Consider the following 16,477-nt stretch of genomic DNA (forward strand, 5'->3'; position numbering starts at 1 on the left):
CCAATAGTAGCCCGGGATAAGAGCAATAGATCCAATAGCATTGTGACGTTAACTCGCTTCCGTTTCAAGGAAAGAAGGAAGATGGCGGGTAGTTTAAAAGAACGTGAGCTTTCTGTCAAGATTTACAACAAATTGCAGGTAAACAAGATAGACTGATTTAGCGGATATTATTTTTTTTTTAAAACGAGAGAAACGGAACAGCAGCCCATTTTGAGATTATTGATAGCGGTACACAACTAGACGCGGTACTTCCTATATTATTTATGGCTGTGTATAAGGGCGTCTGCTAAGAAGTAAATAATAATAATAATAATAATAATAATAATAATAATAAATAATAATAAATAATAATAATAATAATAGTTATATTTGTGTTTTTTGTACAGTCTGCGCCGCCTAATCGGGATACTGATAATCGGGATTTCTGCTTAAATGGGATACAACAGGGAGACGGTTCTTCGCAATGCTATTTATGTCGTTTAATTGTGATACCGTATTTTCAAATGATGAACGCGTAGCATATGTAGAGTCCTGCGCGGTCAGATTTGTACGACCCTTTTCCGACCCCAACCCGCTACAGCCCCGTCTTCTAACTCTATACCCGACCCGCAAACGTGTGTCCTTTACCTCCTGCCTGCGCCGTCTGACTCTCACGCTCACACACAGATTCAGTTTATACAATAGGCTATACAGCGTGGTAGATTTTTTTAGTGGTCTGGGTATATGTTAACATTGTAACATATTAACTGTCTACTTTACTGTAAAATACCTGGCTAGCCCTTTCGTGCCACCAGTTGAAAGGGAGCTACACCTGTGCTTTCACAGAGGTGATGTACCAGTTTTGTGATTGTCGTACACGAAAACATAACGAGAACGCTGCTTAGTCAGCTGACTCCTCCCTAATCGCCTCCTGCTTTGGTGCACGAAATACCGGTATATTTATTTGCCTCGTAATCATACGTTATTTGGGAAAGGGTTACAGACGTTTTTGGTGATTCAAATTCATACCCGAGCCTGACCCTAAAGTCACATTTTTTGACCCAAAACGCAAAAGCGAAAAAGTTCATCTTGTGACCCGAATATATACATACACACACACACACACACACACACACTTACTTTTCTCATTCAACCCAAACACAAATGTTTTGTTTCGTAGGCTAATTTCATACTAACATCCCTAATGTTCTATAAACCTCTTGTCCTTCATTTTTTTTTCTGTGGGGATGGGGCAACACTGCTGCAAAGTTAACAGTAAATACTATTTTGAGTTATTACAGTAGTACCAAGACACATAGTAGCTACTTGCCTTTTAGTCTTTGACATGCAATCATTACATGGACAGAAAAATAACTGTCCTGTTGATCTTTCTACATTTAATTACCTGTGTACATCATCCTTACAGGAATTAGTTTTTATCATTGACAGTCATATTACTGTAATTGAAAAATGTATCAAACGGAGAATAGGAATAATAACCATTTCTATGTCGGTGGTGTACACACAGGGATGGATGGATACGTGCACAACACTGATCTCCAAGGGCCAGAGCTGCAATCCTGACAGATAGCTTTATATTTTTAACTCCTGAAGGCTTAGACAAATGTTAAGTTACTTCCATAAATAAATGTGTTCAATTAAAGCATTAAGAGCAAAAATTGAACAAAGAAAGAAAGATTGTCGACCCCAGGTAGATCCGTGCAGAAAATGCTTATAAAACTTTATACAGTACATGTATCTTACAATGGTTCTCTGAACAATAGGATCCAGGTACATTGCTATCAATGCACCAGACCACAGGCTCCCCACAAGCATATCTTCACATTTATAGCTTTCAGGAATTTGTCACAGCAATCTACTTGATTATTTAACACTATGAGTTTGATGAGAAGGATTAGAAAGTCTGTTGAGCACAAATCTGTAGCAGCTATAAACAATAAAGGAAATCATGTAATTAAAAGTGGAAAACATTATTTAGCACACGAATACATGTTGTAAAAACACACTGAACTCTTGAAGGAGCTGCTGGAGTCTCCTGTGGTTTCTCAGGCTGCTGTTGCAAAGAAAGTTGGCGTGTCAACATCGCAGGTGCCTTGTCTTGTGATAAGATGAGATTTCATTCTTTTTCATTTCATGTAGAAATAAAAAACGGATTCATTTTGTTTAGGAATGAAAAAAAACAATTGACTCGTTTTTTAAATGATGTATTTAACATTTAATAATAATGTGATGTGATGTGATTTCATTCTTTTTCTTTTCATTTAGAAACAAAGTGTGACTGAGGTCATCTCAAACGCCTCTTGTTTAATTAGGACAGCCCTTATTTGGGATATTTTTATTACCAATAAAATGGCGTGACATCTATTAAAAATAATAAATGTAACGAGGTTAACATTAGGGAAACCAAGGTTTTTATTGATAAACATCAGGGCTTAGATTTAAAGGGGAAGGGGTAGACATGCGGCTGCCATTAAAAAGGGTGTTTAGTATAACCCCCCCCCCCAGAGAAAACAAGCATTTATTAAGGGTCCTGCTTCCAGTAAGAAAACCCAGGTCTGTACTGTGTTTGACTGGTAGAGAAGTGGAAATTGAGCTTTTATTAAGATGACATAAGAAAGGAAATAAATCTCTATACTCTCATTCCCTCGTTCTTGCCTTCTCTCGTTAGGCTCTGGGTTGCCCTTCAGTTGAAGGGCTGTTTCTCAGAGAGGCTGACGGCATGAAGGAGCTGCTGTGCACCCCCTCCATGCACAGACTGGACATTCTGCAGTGGATCTGCACAAGGTAACGTAAAACACACACACACACACACACTGAGAAGCACAAATATCAAGTATGCTATAAATCCACTTGCTTGCTTCCCTTCTCTATCTTACAGTATCTGCCCCCCCATGAAGAAGCGCTTCTCTGAGTTGAAGGGACCCCAACCAGACTCCCAGATAAAAGGTGAAATAATAAAATAACCCAGCTTCTGAAGGGACCGCCAATACAGCAGAAGATGTTGAAATGAAAGCTTCTACTTTTCTAGTGCAGAGCAGGAAGTATTGCACTGTAAATGCAAACATTACAGATTCTTGATTGCATAAATAAATAGATTATTGTTTTAATCTATTTACCGCTTTCTCTTCCTCTCTCTTTCCCCATCCCATTTGTCAGAGCTAGTGCAGTTTTGCCATGAGATGCTTTTGTGTCGCCAGGATGATTTTGATCTCATCAAGGTGAGTTACAAACGGGGCCCAACAAACCAGTGTGGGGAGGAGCACTGACTGTTCTTGTGTGCTGGCTTGTTACTGGTGTGACTGGTCTTGTTTACTGGTTTCAGGGTGTTTCCAGTCCTCAGCGGCAGCTCGCCTTACTGGAACAGCTGGTGGATGTGTTACCGAGAGATGAGAGTGAGGCAGGGTAAGAGACATGACCATCATGCCATCTTCAAATATATATATAACATTTTCTGAAAGCATACAAAGCTGAGAGGTGGGTCGAGGGCCAGTGTATGCTTCTTGAAATATTGACACACCTTCCTGAGAAAAATAACTATAACCACCAGAAATTTAATTTGTCACAGTTCATGATATTTTACTTTTGGTTGAGAAAAGGGATCTTCTAATGTTAGCACACATTTCCTTTCCCGCTCACAAGAACATTTGTTGCACATTTTTTGTACTTTGTACTAAACCCCTTTCACACCGACGCTCCTACCCGGGTCCCAACCTGGGTTTTGCCTACCTGGGTCACAATCCCGCCTAGTGTGAAACCATGTACCCGTGTCGGCAGCGACCAACCTCAGCATGTGGGTCAACACACTGACCCGGGTCGAGCAAGACAAAATGCATGCAGGGTGTTCGTAAACGGACGAAGTAACAAACAGCCACGCCTGCGTGAAGGTACGTTTCGAACGTTTCTGTTTATTCTGTTTAGCCATATTTCTGTTGATTGAGACACACCATGAGCCAGATTGCAGCAGGGATGAAGAAACATTTGCTCTAATCGGCATTTGGGCAGACGATTCATCTTGAAAGCCTGAACAGATGAAAGGGTGATCATGTGAACTTTGCTGCTTCTGGGGCATTGCGTATGCACATTGTGTACTTGCTTCCGTCACCTAGGTCGATCCTACTTCTTCAAAAAGCAGTGTGAAATCGCATAGCCGACCCGCATGACACCAGGTCACGACCCGGGTAGAGCATGCCAGTGTGAAAGGGGTTCTAGAAGAATACAATTCTTTTGTCAGAAATAAGTATTTTTTCAATATAAGTAGTAAACATACATTAGGGGACTTGTAATAAAATAAAATGTATTTTGCCTCAGTAGATGTAATGCTATGAAAAATATGTAAAGCTAAGAACTACCTGCTTTGTGCGCACTGACAGTGATCAATATAGGAACACAGAGGGGGGGCAGGAGGGTTGTTTTTTTTGTTTTACACACAGACAAGTAATGACGTTTGTACGGCTTTGGAAATCCATAATCTGAATTAAAAGCGGAGATTTTCCATCTCTGATACCAGTATATCAGCAGCTGGACTTGCTGCATGCTGTTGATTAATGAGCTAATCTAGCCTTACCCAAGAAAATGTGCAAGTGCAACTCACCACCTGTGACTTTTATTTTGAACAACTTTAGTTCTGTAGCAACTAAAGTTTATCCGAATAATTGATTATTCAATATATTAATTGATAGAATATTTGATCAGAAAAATAATTGTTTGGCACAGCCCCAGCTGTAACCCTGTGCTGTGTTGTATGGCAAATATTGTATTGTACTGTATTGTGTTGTGTGTTTTCAGGGAGCCTCTCAGTGAGCAGGTGTGCAGGAATGAGGCGCTTCTAAAGGAGCTCTTCTCCAGCCCTCATCTCCAAACGATGCTTCACCCCACATGCAACCCCTGGCCGGTGGAGATCAGAGAGCTGCTGAGCAGGAGGGAGGCTGCAGGGCAGAGCAGCAACACTGCATCCAAGAAGTGAGAGAGAGGGAACAGGAAATGAGAGAGAGAGAGAAAGGGGAGGGGATGGGAGATCAGAGAGCTGCTGAGCAGGAGGGAGGCTGCAGGGCAGAGCAGCAACACTGCATCCAAGAAGTGAGAGAGAGGGAACAGGAAATGAAAGAGAGAGAAAGGGGAGGGGATGGGAGATCAGAGAGCTGCTGAGCAGGAGGGAGGCTGCAGGGCAGAGCAGCAACACTACATCCAAGAAGTGAGAGAGGGGAAGGGGAATGTGTTATCATAACTAAGGGGAATGTGTTATCATAACACATTTAGCTGGAACAATTGTCTGGTCTGTACTAATTTGACTAATTTGAGCATTTTTACTGAACTGGGGGTGGGACACCCTGGATTACATATCCATGGTTATACTGGGAGTGCTATATAAGTGCTTAAAACAAATCTGGTGTGGTCCGTAACCTGTAGTAACTAAATAGTGTTTCTCTGAACCCTTCTGAGGGAGTCTGTTGGAATGTAAAGTCAGAGTCATCATCGTCATTGCTTACTTTAAATCGTTGTTATATGTTTGTTTCTTTTCTTTGGTTCAGAAGCCGCAACCTCCCCAGCAAACAGAGGGAAGATTCCCTGAAGGAGGTGACTGAGAGCCTGCAGAAAACCAACACTGCGCTAGAGGAAATCCACAAAGAGGTGAGACCACTGGGGTACAGAGGGGAGGAGAGGACAGCAGAGAAGAGGGTGGGTCCTTTTTTTCTAAATACGTTTCTAAATACATTGGAAGCATTTGTGGAAGGGTAGCTGGACGGTCAGTCCTGGCTAGCAATGGAATTGGTAAACGTTAGAGACAGATGCAGTTAAGACACAAAATAAAACAATAGTCACACAAGCTGAGGTTATCCTGATGAAAGCTAGGCCTAGAGCACAAGCACCGGCTTCTCTGGAGTCCCAGACTGAACTGAGAAGATGTCTCACAGCTTAACAATTTCCAGAAATGTATTTCTCCAGATGATTTATGACTCCTGATGTGTGAATAAAAATATTTGCCCATCCTTGCAATATAAATTACTTGGCAAGCCAGACAAATATTTGAAAATGTCTGTAATTGAATAGAAGGCCTGACCTAATTAGGAGGGAAAGAAAAAAAACACTTGAGAATGTGGTCAAGCTAAATTGGCGAATTGGTTCAGCTAGGCCACAAATAAGATCTGGGAGCACTCAAAACTCTTAAGAACATAAGAACATAAGAAAGTTTACAAACGAGAGGAGGCCATTCAGCCCATCTTGCTCGTTTGGTTGTTAGTAGCTTATTGATCCCAGAATCTCATCAAGCAGCTTCTTGAAGGATCCCAGGGTGTCAGCTTCAACAACATTACTGGGGAGTTGGTTCCAGACCCTCACAATTCTCTGTGTAAAAAAGTGCCTCCTATTTTCTGTTCTGAATGCCCCTTTATCTAATCTCCATTTATGACCCCTGGTCCTTTTTTCTTTTTTCAAGTCAAAGAAGTCCCCCGGGTTGACATTGTCTATACCTTTTAGGATTTTGAATGTTTGAATCAGATCGCCGCGTAGTCTTCTTTGTTCAAGACTGAATAGATTCAATTCTTTTAGCCTGTCTGCATACGACATGCCTTTGGTTGCTCTTCTTTGCACTCTTTCTAGAGCAGCAATATCCTTTTTGTAACGAGGTGACCAGAACTGAACACAATATTCTAGGTGAGGTCTTACTAATGCATTGTAGAGTTTTAACATTACTTCCCTTGATTTAAATTCAACACTTCTCACAATATATCCAAGCATCTTGTTAGCCTTTTTTATAGCTTCCCCACATTGTCAAGATGAAGACATTTCTGAGTCAACATAAACTCCTAGGTCTTTTTCATAGTTCCCTTCTTCAATTTCACTATCTCCCATCTGATATTTATAATGCACATTTTTACTGCCCGCATGCAATACTTTACACTTTTCTCTATTAAATTTCATTTGCCATGTGTCTGCCCAATTTTGAATGCTGTCTAGATCATTTTGAATGACCTTTGCTGCTTCAACAGTGTCTGCCACTCCTCCTATTTTTGTGTCGTCTGCAAATTTAACGAGTTTGCTTACTATATCAGAGTCTAAATCATTAATGTAGATTAGGAATAGCAGAGGACCTAATACTGATCCCTGTGGTACACCACTGGTTACCTCACTCCATTTTGAGGTCCCTTTTTGTCTCCCTTTTTGTGGATTGGTATTACATTTGCTATTTTCCAGTCTGTTGGTACAACCCCTGTGTCAAGAGACTGTTGCATGATCTTGGTTAGCAGGTTTGTAAATAACTTCTTTCATTTCTTTGAGTACTATTGGGAGGATCTCATCCGGCCCAGGGGATTTGTTTATTTTATGAGCTCCTAGTCCCTTTAACACTTCTGCCTCTGTTATGCTAAAGTTATTTAAAACTGGATAGGAACAGGTCGACATGTGGGGCATGTTGTCCATGTCCTCCTTTGTAAAAACCTGTGAAAAGTAATCATTTAATATATTTGCTATTTTTTTTTCTTCATCTATGATTTTGCCATTTGTGTCTCTTAGACATTTAACCTCCTCTTTGAATGTTCTCTTGCTGTTATAATATTGGAAAAACATTTTGGAATTGGTTTTAGCCCCCTTAGCAATATTGATTTCTATCTCTCTCTTGGCCTTTCTAACTTCCCTTTTGACTTGTGTTTGCAGTTCCAAGTACTCTTTCTGTGTGCTTTGTTTTTGGTCCCTTTTAAACGCTCTGTAAAGTGCCTTTTTTCGCTGAATATTTTTTTTAATTGATCTATTAAACCATTTTGGCCATTTTGTTTTAGATTTAGATTTGTCTACTTTTGGGATGTAATTGTTTTGTGCCTCTAGTACTACATTTTTAAAAAACAGCCACCCTTTTTCTGTGGATGTTTTCTCTATTTTACTCCAATCTACTTCTGTTAGTCTCTGTTTCATACCTTTGTAGTTTGCTTTTCTAAAATTGTAAACCTTAGCTTTAGTCATTACTTTTGGGGTTTTAAAAAATATTTCAAATGAGACCATGTTGTGGTCTGAGTTTGCCAATGGCTCTCTGACCTCTGTTTTAGTTATTTTGTCTTCATTATTTGAAAAGACTAAGTCAAGGCATGCCTCCCCTCTAGTCGGTGCCTTGACAAATTGCGTTAGGAAGCAGTCATTTGTCATTTCCACCATTTCAATTTCGTCCGTCGTGCCCCCCATTGGGTTTTCCCATTTTATACAGGGGAAGTTGAAATCCCCCATTAGTATGGCTTCTCCTTTTCTACACGCATTTCGAATGTCATTGTATAACTGATTATTTTGCTCAGCGTCTGAATTTGGCGGTCTATAGCATGCTCCTATTATTATGCCTTTTGAATTTGTGTCCATTATTCTGACCCATATTGATTCTGCATTGTTTTCTTTGTCCTGATTTAACACCTGGGCTTCAAGGCTATTTCTTATGTATAGCGCTACCCCTCCGCCTCTTCTGTCCTGCCTGTCTTTCCTATATAGTGTGTACCCACTAATATTATATTCGTCTCCATCACTCTCAGACAACCAAGTTTCTGTAACACCTATCACGTCGTAGTTACTTGTTAGTGCAGTAGCTTCAAGTTCTAACATTTTGTTTCTGAGACTTCTAGCATTAAGATAAATACATTTAATAGTGGTCTTACCTGAGTTGTTGCTCTTGTTTTGATGTAGTCTCCCTTCTGTTTTTTTGTTTTCTCCCCCCTTCCTTTCTAGTTTAAATGCTTCTGTACCGCCTGAAGGATCCTTTCTCCGAGTAGATTGGTTCCCTTTCTGTTTAAGTGCAGTCCGTCCCACCTGTATAGATAGTCCTTGTTGTAGAAAGTGCTCCAATGTTCAAGAAAGGTGAAGCCTTCCTGTGTGCACCACGATTTCAGCCATGCATTTTGATTTTGTATTTCCAGCTGTCCATATGGTCCTTTGCAAGGCGCCGGCAGTATCCCAGAAAAGACCACAGTTTTGGTCTTGTCTTTTAATTTCCTTCCTAGCTCTCTGAATTTGTTTTGCAGGGATCTTGGCCTGTCTCTTCCAATGTTGTTTGTACCAATGTGGACGACAACTACCGGGTCATCTCCTGTTCGTTCTAGGAGCCTGTCCACATTCTCAGTGATGTGCTTGACTGAGGCTCCTGGAAGGCAGCACACTGTTGTAGTAAGGGGGTCCAAACTGCGAACTGAACTTGCTGTGTTCCTCAGTATGGAGTCCCCAACAATCATGACCTCCCTTCTTTTTGCTGCCTGGTCAGCACTGTTTATAGGGTCCTGGGTGTTGTTTCTTTCATTCTCGTGATGTTGGTTTTGGTCATCTAAATGTTGAAGTTTGCAGAGTGGTGAATGCTTCGTTTGGTTGCAGTGTGCTGATGCACATGGATTCTACAGGTATTAGTAGTTAGTTAGTTAGTTTAAAAATGTTCTCTAGTGAAATGTACGAGCACCCCACATCCATTTGTCTCTGACAATCTCGGCATTCCATGTCAACCAGTCTGTGGAAATTGAGGCTTTCCATCCACCTCCTTTCCAGTCTGACAGAGTGACGGCTACATATGCTTTACCCAGTGTGAAACCTGGCTTACTATGTTGATAGGGCAAAAGATTGGAGGTTGTCCATCTGCTCTGGGGCGAAGTCCCATGGTCAAGCCCCGTCTAAGCAGAGGCTGCCCAAACAGATAGCAGATGCAGTCAGGACTGCCTATGAGCTGGACAACTTGCCCCCTTCAGAAAAGCTCACTGCCCATTCCACCAGGGGCATGGCAACTTCGTGGGCTTTATTCCAGGGTGCAAATGTCAAGGACATTTGCAATGCAGCGATGTGAGCTACTCCCCATACCTTTACTTGGTTCTACAGACATTTAATGTCTTGGATACTCAAAACCCTGGTTTTGAAACTAGAGAGTTAAGGGTGGCTTCTTAGTCGACCCTTAGAACACAGGAATAAAGGTGAGTTTCTCCCTCAATTTTTTTGCTCTAGCTACTTGTTAGTGGGGTTGCGTATGGTAACACACAGGGCGGCCTCTCGGCTTAGCCTTGTAGGATTCCAGTTGTTCTGCAATATTGCCCATGCAACGGCTTTGGTACACTCACCCATGTGGTAATGGTTACATTTTGTACTTGAAAGGGAAGGTTATTATCATAACCCTGATTCCCCGAAATAAAAAAATAACCATTAACCTTCAAGGTCGCTGCGTCTGTGATTGCAGCAGGCTTGAAGGAAAAATGACGTTCAGGTCTGTGAGCGCAGTAAATTAATGTCCTTGGGGGCGGACCATGACTGCGACCACAGGCTCATCTAGCAGCTTTGATATAAATGATTCAGGTTTTCGGGTCTTTTTAGGAGGTAAATACCCATGCGGTAATGGTTACATTTCTATTTCGGGGAACCAAAGTTGTGATGATAACCTGACGTAATATCATTATTTTAATGTTCAAACAGCTAAAAGAAACTAAAAAATACATCTGTGAAAAGTAGGAACGTGAACAAAACAAAGTACACTTTCATAGGTATCAACATTTACTTTAATATTCAGTATTTATTCATATTCCACTTACACATAAGTGTTGTACACATGAAGTCTCGTACACATTAATACTGGAGTGTTTTTTTATTATAAACTCTATTGGAATGTTATCCGAGTTGTTACAACCATTAAAGTTTAAATGAAACCGACTGTGACCGCCAGTGTATTCCTCTCGTTTCAGTGTGTGTTCCTGCACTCGGACCCCCAGAGCAGCGGCAGAAGCACTACCCACCTCTCCCCCCCTGCTCTCCGCCTGGCCATTGTCGACCTCTCCCAGCTCATGACTGCCTTCAGCCAGCTCTACGACAGTGACTTTAGAGAGTACTGTAACAGAGCTGCTCCTCAACTGAGGGAGAGTGCAGAGGCTTTCAGTACTGCACACAGCCTGCTCGCTGCCTGCACCAAGGTACTGAGGTGAAGAGAGACTGAGGGGGACACGTTGTGAGAGAGAGAGAGAGAGAGTGACAGTGACAGTGACAGTGACAGTGACACACACTGAAGGAGAGTGCACAGGCCTTCAATACTGGACACAGCCAGCACCAAGGAGTTACAAACACTGGCTATTGGTTTTCTATCAAGTTGTGACAAGCTCTGTGTCTGTGTTTGTGTCTCTAGGAGCTCCAGGCCCTGAATCAGCTCTCTGTCACCTCCCTGGCACTGACAAGCACAGTAGAAGGACAGCAGCAGTGCAGACGGTTCTGGAGCAGAGGACACATGCAGTCTCTGCGTGAGTTGCACACATGCATCTTTTCTCTCCCTCCTCCTTGGGTCCTTTAGACAGGGTAGGTGTAGGGAGTGGGAGTGGGAGTGGGAGTGGGGATCCCCAATACTGTACCTAATCCTGGTATAGTGGGGTTCAATGATCCGCATCCCAATCACCAATCATCATTTCATAAATCTGTATGTAACCTGAGCTACATTTTAATTATAAGAGAGACAAATGATTGAGTGGCAAGGTCTGTACCAACTTGAGACTACTGAACTCTAGTGCTTTTGTCTACCCTTGGAAGCTTGATTGTAATTATTATGGTCAGCAGTGTGGAGTAGTGGTTAGGGCTCTAGACTCTTGACCGGAGGGTTGTGGGTTCAATCCCCAACTGCTGTTGTACCCTTGAGCAAGGTACTTAGATTGCTCCAGTAAAAACCCAACTGTATAAATGGGTAATTGTATGTAAAAATAATGTGATATCTGTATAATGTGAAATAATGTATAATGTGATATGTTGTAACAATTGTAAGTCGCCCTGGATAAGGGCGTCTGCTAAGAAATAAATAATAATAAATAATAATAATAATAATTCTAGGGTGAAGACACTGAAAAATACTTTTAGTATTTCTAAAGACTGTAACATAGAAACACATGCATGCAATGAAGTATGCAGTCATATCTCTCTTACTCTTTCAGCTGCTAAGATTGAAGAGCTGAAGAGGAGATACAAGGATTTCCTGTGCATATATCAGAGGAGCAGAGAGCGCATGAGAGAGGAGAGTGCAGGGGAGAAGAGAGACTACAGGAGGGAGTAAGGGGAAAAGGAGAGAGTGCAGGGGAGTGTGTGAGGGGATTTCAAGTGTGGGAGTGGAGAGAGTGCAGGGGAGTGTGTGAGGGGATTTCAAGTGTGGGAGTGGAGAGAGTGCAGGGGAGTGTGTGAGGGGATTTCAAGTGTGGGAGTGGAGAGAGTGCAGGGGAGTGTGTGAGGGGATTTCAAGTGTGGGAGTGGAGAGAGTGCAGGGGAGTGTGTGAGGGGATTTCAAGTGTGGGAGTGGAGAGAGTGCAGGGGAGTGTGTGAGGGGATTTAAAGTGTGGAAGAGGAGAGAGGATTCCAAGTGTGGGAGAGGAGAGAGTAACAGAGAGGATGTCGTTTGTTTGTCACCTTGGTCACAGGTTGATGTTCAGGTACATCATGAAAGAGAAGTCACACTTTTTGAAAAACCTGATAACCCACTATTTAAATCTTCTTTAGATAACATATCATTGCTTCTTTTATATATATATAAAAAAAACATACAATAGTCTCAATTTTGCTTATTGTAATGTAAAGCAAAATGAGGTACATCTGAAATTGTGTGTTATAAAGTTTCCAGGACAAAACAAAAACCCAGGAATTTAAATATTGAGGAGTCTGTTTACTGGTTTGTTTAACTTCCATTTATTTCACTCTTCAATCCGAAAGGACAGGGGTCTGTATAGGATGGGGTGGGGGTGGGGGTGGGGGTGGGGGTGGGGGTCGGGGTGGGGGGTTGCCTACAAGTGAAATATTTACTATGGAAATCAGTATTATGTAGACCCAACTTGTGCAATTTTGCTTTATTTTAAGGTGTTGTTTCCTGCTTTTGCATCCTTTTTTAATTTACTTACCATCTTTAAAACACTTCATTTTCCAGGATTGTTTAGCATTATGAGATGTAATACATATTAAAAGATGAATAATTTTTAAATTACCTTAAAATGAGAACAAGTGGGTAACCATAGGATTCGATACACATGGAGAAAATAAGAATGTGGCAGCAGACAGGTTCATTTCTGCAAATACACACTGGTTATTCATGTAAAGGTGAAACAACTTTCATAGTAAATATTTAATTTTTGGTCATCAAATTTTGGCCAAGTGTTCATCTATAAACCCTTATTTGATTGTTGGATAAATGTTTGGCTGTTATGTTTGACAGTCAGTCAGTCTCTTGTACTGCAGTTTAGAGTACAATGTAAGATGAATTAAAAAGGTGCAGCTGCTGTACATATGTATACTGTATGTAGGAAACGTTTGTTATGTGCCTTGTTGTTTTGAAATGTATGAATGCATAACATGTAACACTATTAAATTGTATACATATCAGTTAACTTCTGTGATTAATGCATTAATTTCTTTGGAGATGCATTTTTTAATCGTGCGTTTCTTTATGTAGACGTTTATTTTATTTTTTAAACTTAAGACTTTTCCTTCGTTGTCACTTATTTCCTTCTGGATTGCCACATGTAATGACTTTGCAAAAAGTATTGACACTTTTTCTGAGACTCATATGTATTATGATAGTAGGACCCCAGCCATGGCTGTCCGAGCCCGTGTACATCTTGTTTCAACAAATGTTTTTCTTGTACAAATATAATTTCTGCTTTCTAATGTTTAAGTAGGTTAGTACTTCTTTCCTTGTATCATATGTGTTGAGACCGTTAACATTCCATGTTACTATTTTAATGTTATTGTCTAGCATTTGTTAAGCAGGTGTTCCATCTTCAATGGAATAGGTTGTACCTCCCTTCTGGGAAGCACCTGACGTTGGTATCTCTGACCCATCTCTCTTGCATAAAGGACTAGACTTTGTTTGTGTTTTAAATTCAGAATGATATGCTGCAGTTGTTGCCCCACATCTGTATAAATTGATACCATTATTCTCCAGCCAGTAAAATCAGATAACCATTCCAAACATTGCCCTTTACCTATATACCAGCTGAGCGTTCAACAGCACACTCATATATAACAAGACAAAAGAACACAAACACAGTGTGCACTGATTCCGTCAGAGAGTGTTCAAGACAAAAGAACACAAACACAGTGTGCACTGATTCCGTCAGAGAGTGTTCAAGACAAGAGAACACAAACAGTGTGTGCACTGATTCCGTCAGTGTTCAAGACAAGTGAACACAAACACAGTGTGTGCACTGATTCCGTCAGAGTGGTCAAGACAAGAGAACACAAACACAGTGTGTGCACTGATTCCGTCAGAGTTTTCAAGACAAGAGAACACAAACACTGTGTACACTGATTCCGTCAGAGAGTTCAAGACAAGAGAACACAAACACAGTGTGTGCACTGATTCCGTCAGAGAGAGTTCAAGACAAGAGAACACAAACATTGTGTGCACTGATTCCGTCAGAGTGTTCAAGACAAGAGAACACAAACACTGTGCACTGATTCCGTCCGAGAGTGTTCAAGACAAGCGAACACCAACACAGTGTGTGCACTGATTCCGTCACAGTGGTCAAGACAAGAGAACACAAACACAGTGTGTGCACTGATTCCGTCAGAGTTTTCAAGACAAGAGAACACAAACACTGCACTGATTCCGTCAGTGTTCAAGACAAAAGAACACAAACACTGTGTGCACTGATTCCGTCTGAGAGTGTTCAAGACAAGAGAACACAAACATAGTGTGTGCACTGATTCTGTCAGAGAGTGTTCAAGACAAGAGAACACAAACACAGTGTGTGCACTGATTCCGTCATTTATTTTGATTTGTTTAACACATCATGCTTGTCCTGTTCATTTAATTTATTCATTACGTTTAGATAATGTTAAGGTAAGCCCCCTCAGGAAATGTGTCCCATAATATAAGTTGATGTACAAATATATTTATATAGCTTATCCTGTACAATCACAATTGTTGGCATACATACATATATATTTATTTTTGTGTTTTATGTAAAAGACAATATGTGAAAACAACCTTTAACCCCAAGACACAATCCCCATTCACATCCAGCGACGCTCTCCAGTGCTGGAACTGTAGAGATACTGCTGGCCTGTAACTAAAACAATACAACAGGTCTGTTAACAGTTTGTATAACTAAACCAATATTTTAAACAGAAAGTTTGTTAAAAAATAATGTGAAGACACAATCCTTTCTTATTTTTGAAATCTTAAATTAGCTCACAGGATAGAAATTGTGTAGGTTCAAACTTGAAACACTGACTTATTTCCATCGTTGTGGTGCCTCAGGAATACTTTCGCTTTGCCTTCTGTAAGGTGTAAGAGGCCGGGTGTATAAAACATTCCTGTTCAGGAGTTCAAGTGCAAACCGCACTGGTTTATTTTAGTGCTTGACACACACGCACACACACAAAATAAATCACAATTAAAATTCCAACAATCTTGCAAGAAAACAACAAGCCAGGTTTCCACAAGTAGTTCTGTTTTCTGCAGTAATCCCCCTGCTTATCTGGGCTGTATGTGTAAAGGTTGTAGGTATCCTGGGGTTCTTAAGGCTGTCATGTATAAACCTGGCTTGTTTCTGTAGCGGTTACCGTAAGAAGTTGTGAAGGAATATTAAATAGCAATAGAGATTCATGATACACTAGCTTACTTTATTAGCATATATTATGTGAAGTCAAATAGGACCATTCTCCGAGTCAAGTACAACATGGCTCCCAAGTTTGTATTATATTGCCTTGTAACAGATGCCATGGTGTGTGTGTGTCTTTTTGGTGCTGGGACCTTGAATGATCATGTTTGATCATCAATAAAAAATCCCCAAATCTATTTAATGTTGACGCACAGACTGAAGAGGTTATTAGAATGAGTGAAATGGCCATCTGTACAGTTATCTATTATGGTGTGTGTGTGGTAGGGTGGTAATAGGCTAGTTAACAAAAAGCAAAAAAGCTATATATTTGTTTTATTTATTTTTAAATAGTGTTTATAATGTTGAAAATGTCTTATATATAAAAACAAACTATAGATAGATAGATAGATAGATAGATAGATAGATAGATAGATAGATAGATAGATGGATGGATGGATGTGTGCACATATGAAACACACAGGTACCATCATTTATACATCTCCATAACCTGAATGAAACACACAGGTATACTGACAAAGGGTCTCAGACCAACCACTCTTCATTACCCCTTCACACCTCTTATATAGTCTCCTATGGATTTGAATGCATGGAGCCACATGACCATCCCCCCTTAATGGTACAGATCACTATTCCCACTGAAACAAAAGCATCACACTTCACCAAATAAAATCTTAACAAGAAAAAAACTGTACTGGCCAGATGTGAACAAAGAAAAAATAGACAAAACATGTAAGGATTACATAGAAAACTTACCAGGGTCTTCTGCTTTTCCATCAAATTTCTAAAAAGAAAGGATACATGAATAATTTAAGCCACTGGGGTTTTTTTTTTGCTTTCTGTTCTATTCTTTAACTATACACATTTGCCTATTTATTATATAGATTGCTCCTACAAGTTCAGAC

The 16,477-nt window shown here is 40.5% G+C and overlaps 1 protein-coding gene across 2 annotated transcripts; it reads left to right on the top strand.

The window, feature by feature from the left end:
* The first annotated feature begins 24 nt into the window (after positions 1-24).
* LOC131699417 (HAUS augmin-like complex subunit 7) lies at positions 25-12,483 on the top strand. Of its 2 annotated transcripts, XM_058996041.1 has the most exons (10): positions 26-138; positions 2,669-2,784; positions 2,879-2,946; positions 3,157-3,218; positions 3,323-3,402; positions 4,786-4,959; positions 5,529-5,628; positions 10,677-10,901; positions 11,111-11,222; positions 11,901-12,483. In XM_058996041.1, exons 1-10 carry the CDS (start codon positions 82-84, stop codon positions 12,017-12,019), a joined length of 1,113 nt encoding a protein of 370 aa, XP_058852024.1. In that variant the 5' UTR covers positions 26-81; the 3' UTR covers positions 12,020-12,483. The 2 variants fall into 2 exon arrangements, with proteins under 2 accessions (XP_058852025.1, XP_058852024.1); XM_058996042.1 differs by lacking the exon at positions 10,677-10,901 and having other exon boundaries at positions 25-138.
* Positions 12,484-16,477: the final 3,994 nt, after the last annotated feature.

Source organism: Acipenser ruthenus, chromosome 22, assembly GCF_902713425.1.
Source record: "Acipenser ruthenus chromosome 22, fAciRut3.2 maternal haplotype, whole genome shotgun sequence".
Taxonomy (NCBI): domain Eukaryota; kingdom Metazoa; phylum Chordata; class Actinopteri; order Acipenseriformes; family Acipenseridae; genus Acipenser; species Acipenser ruthenus.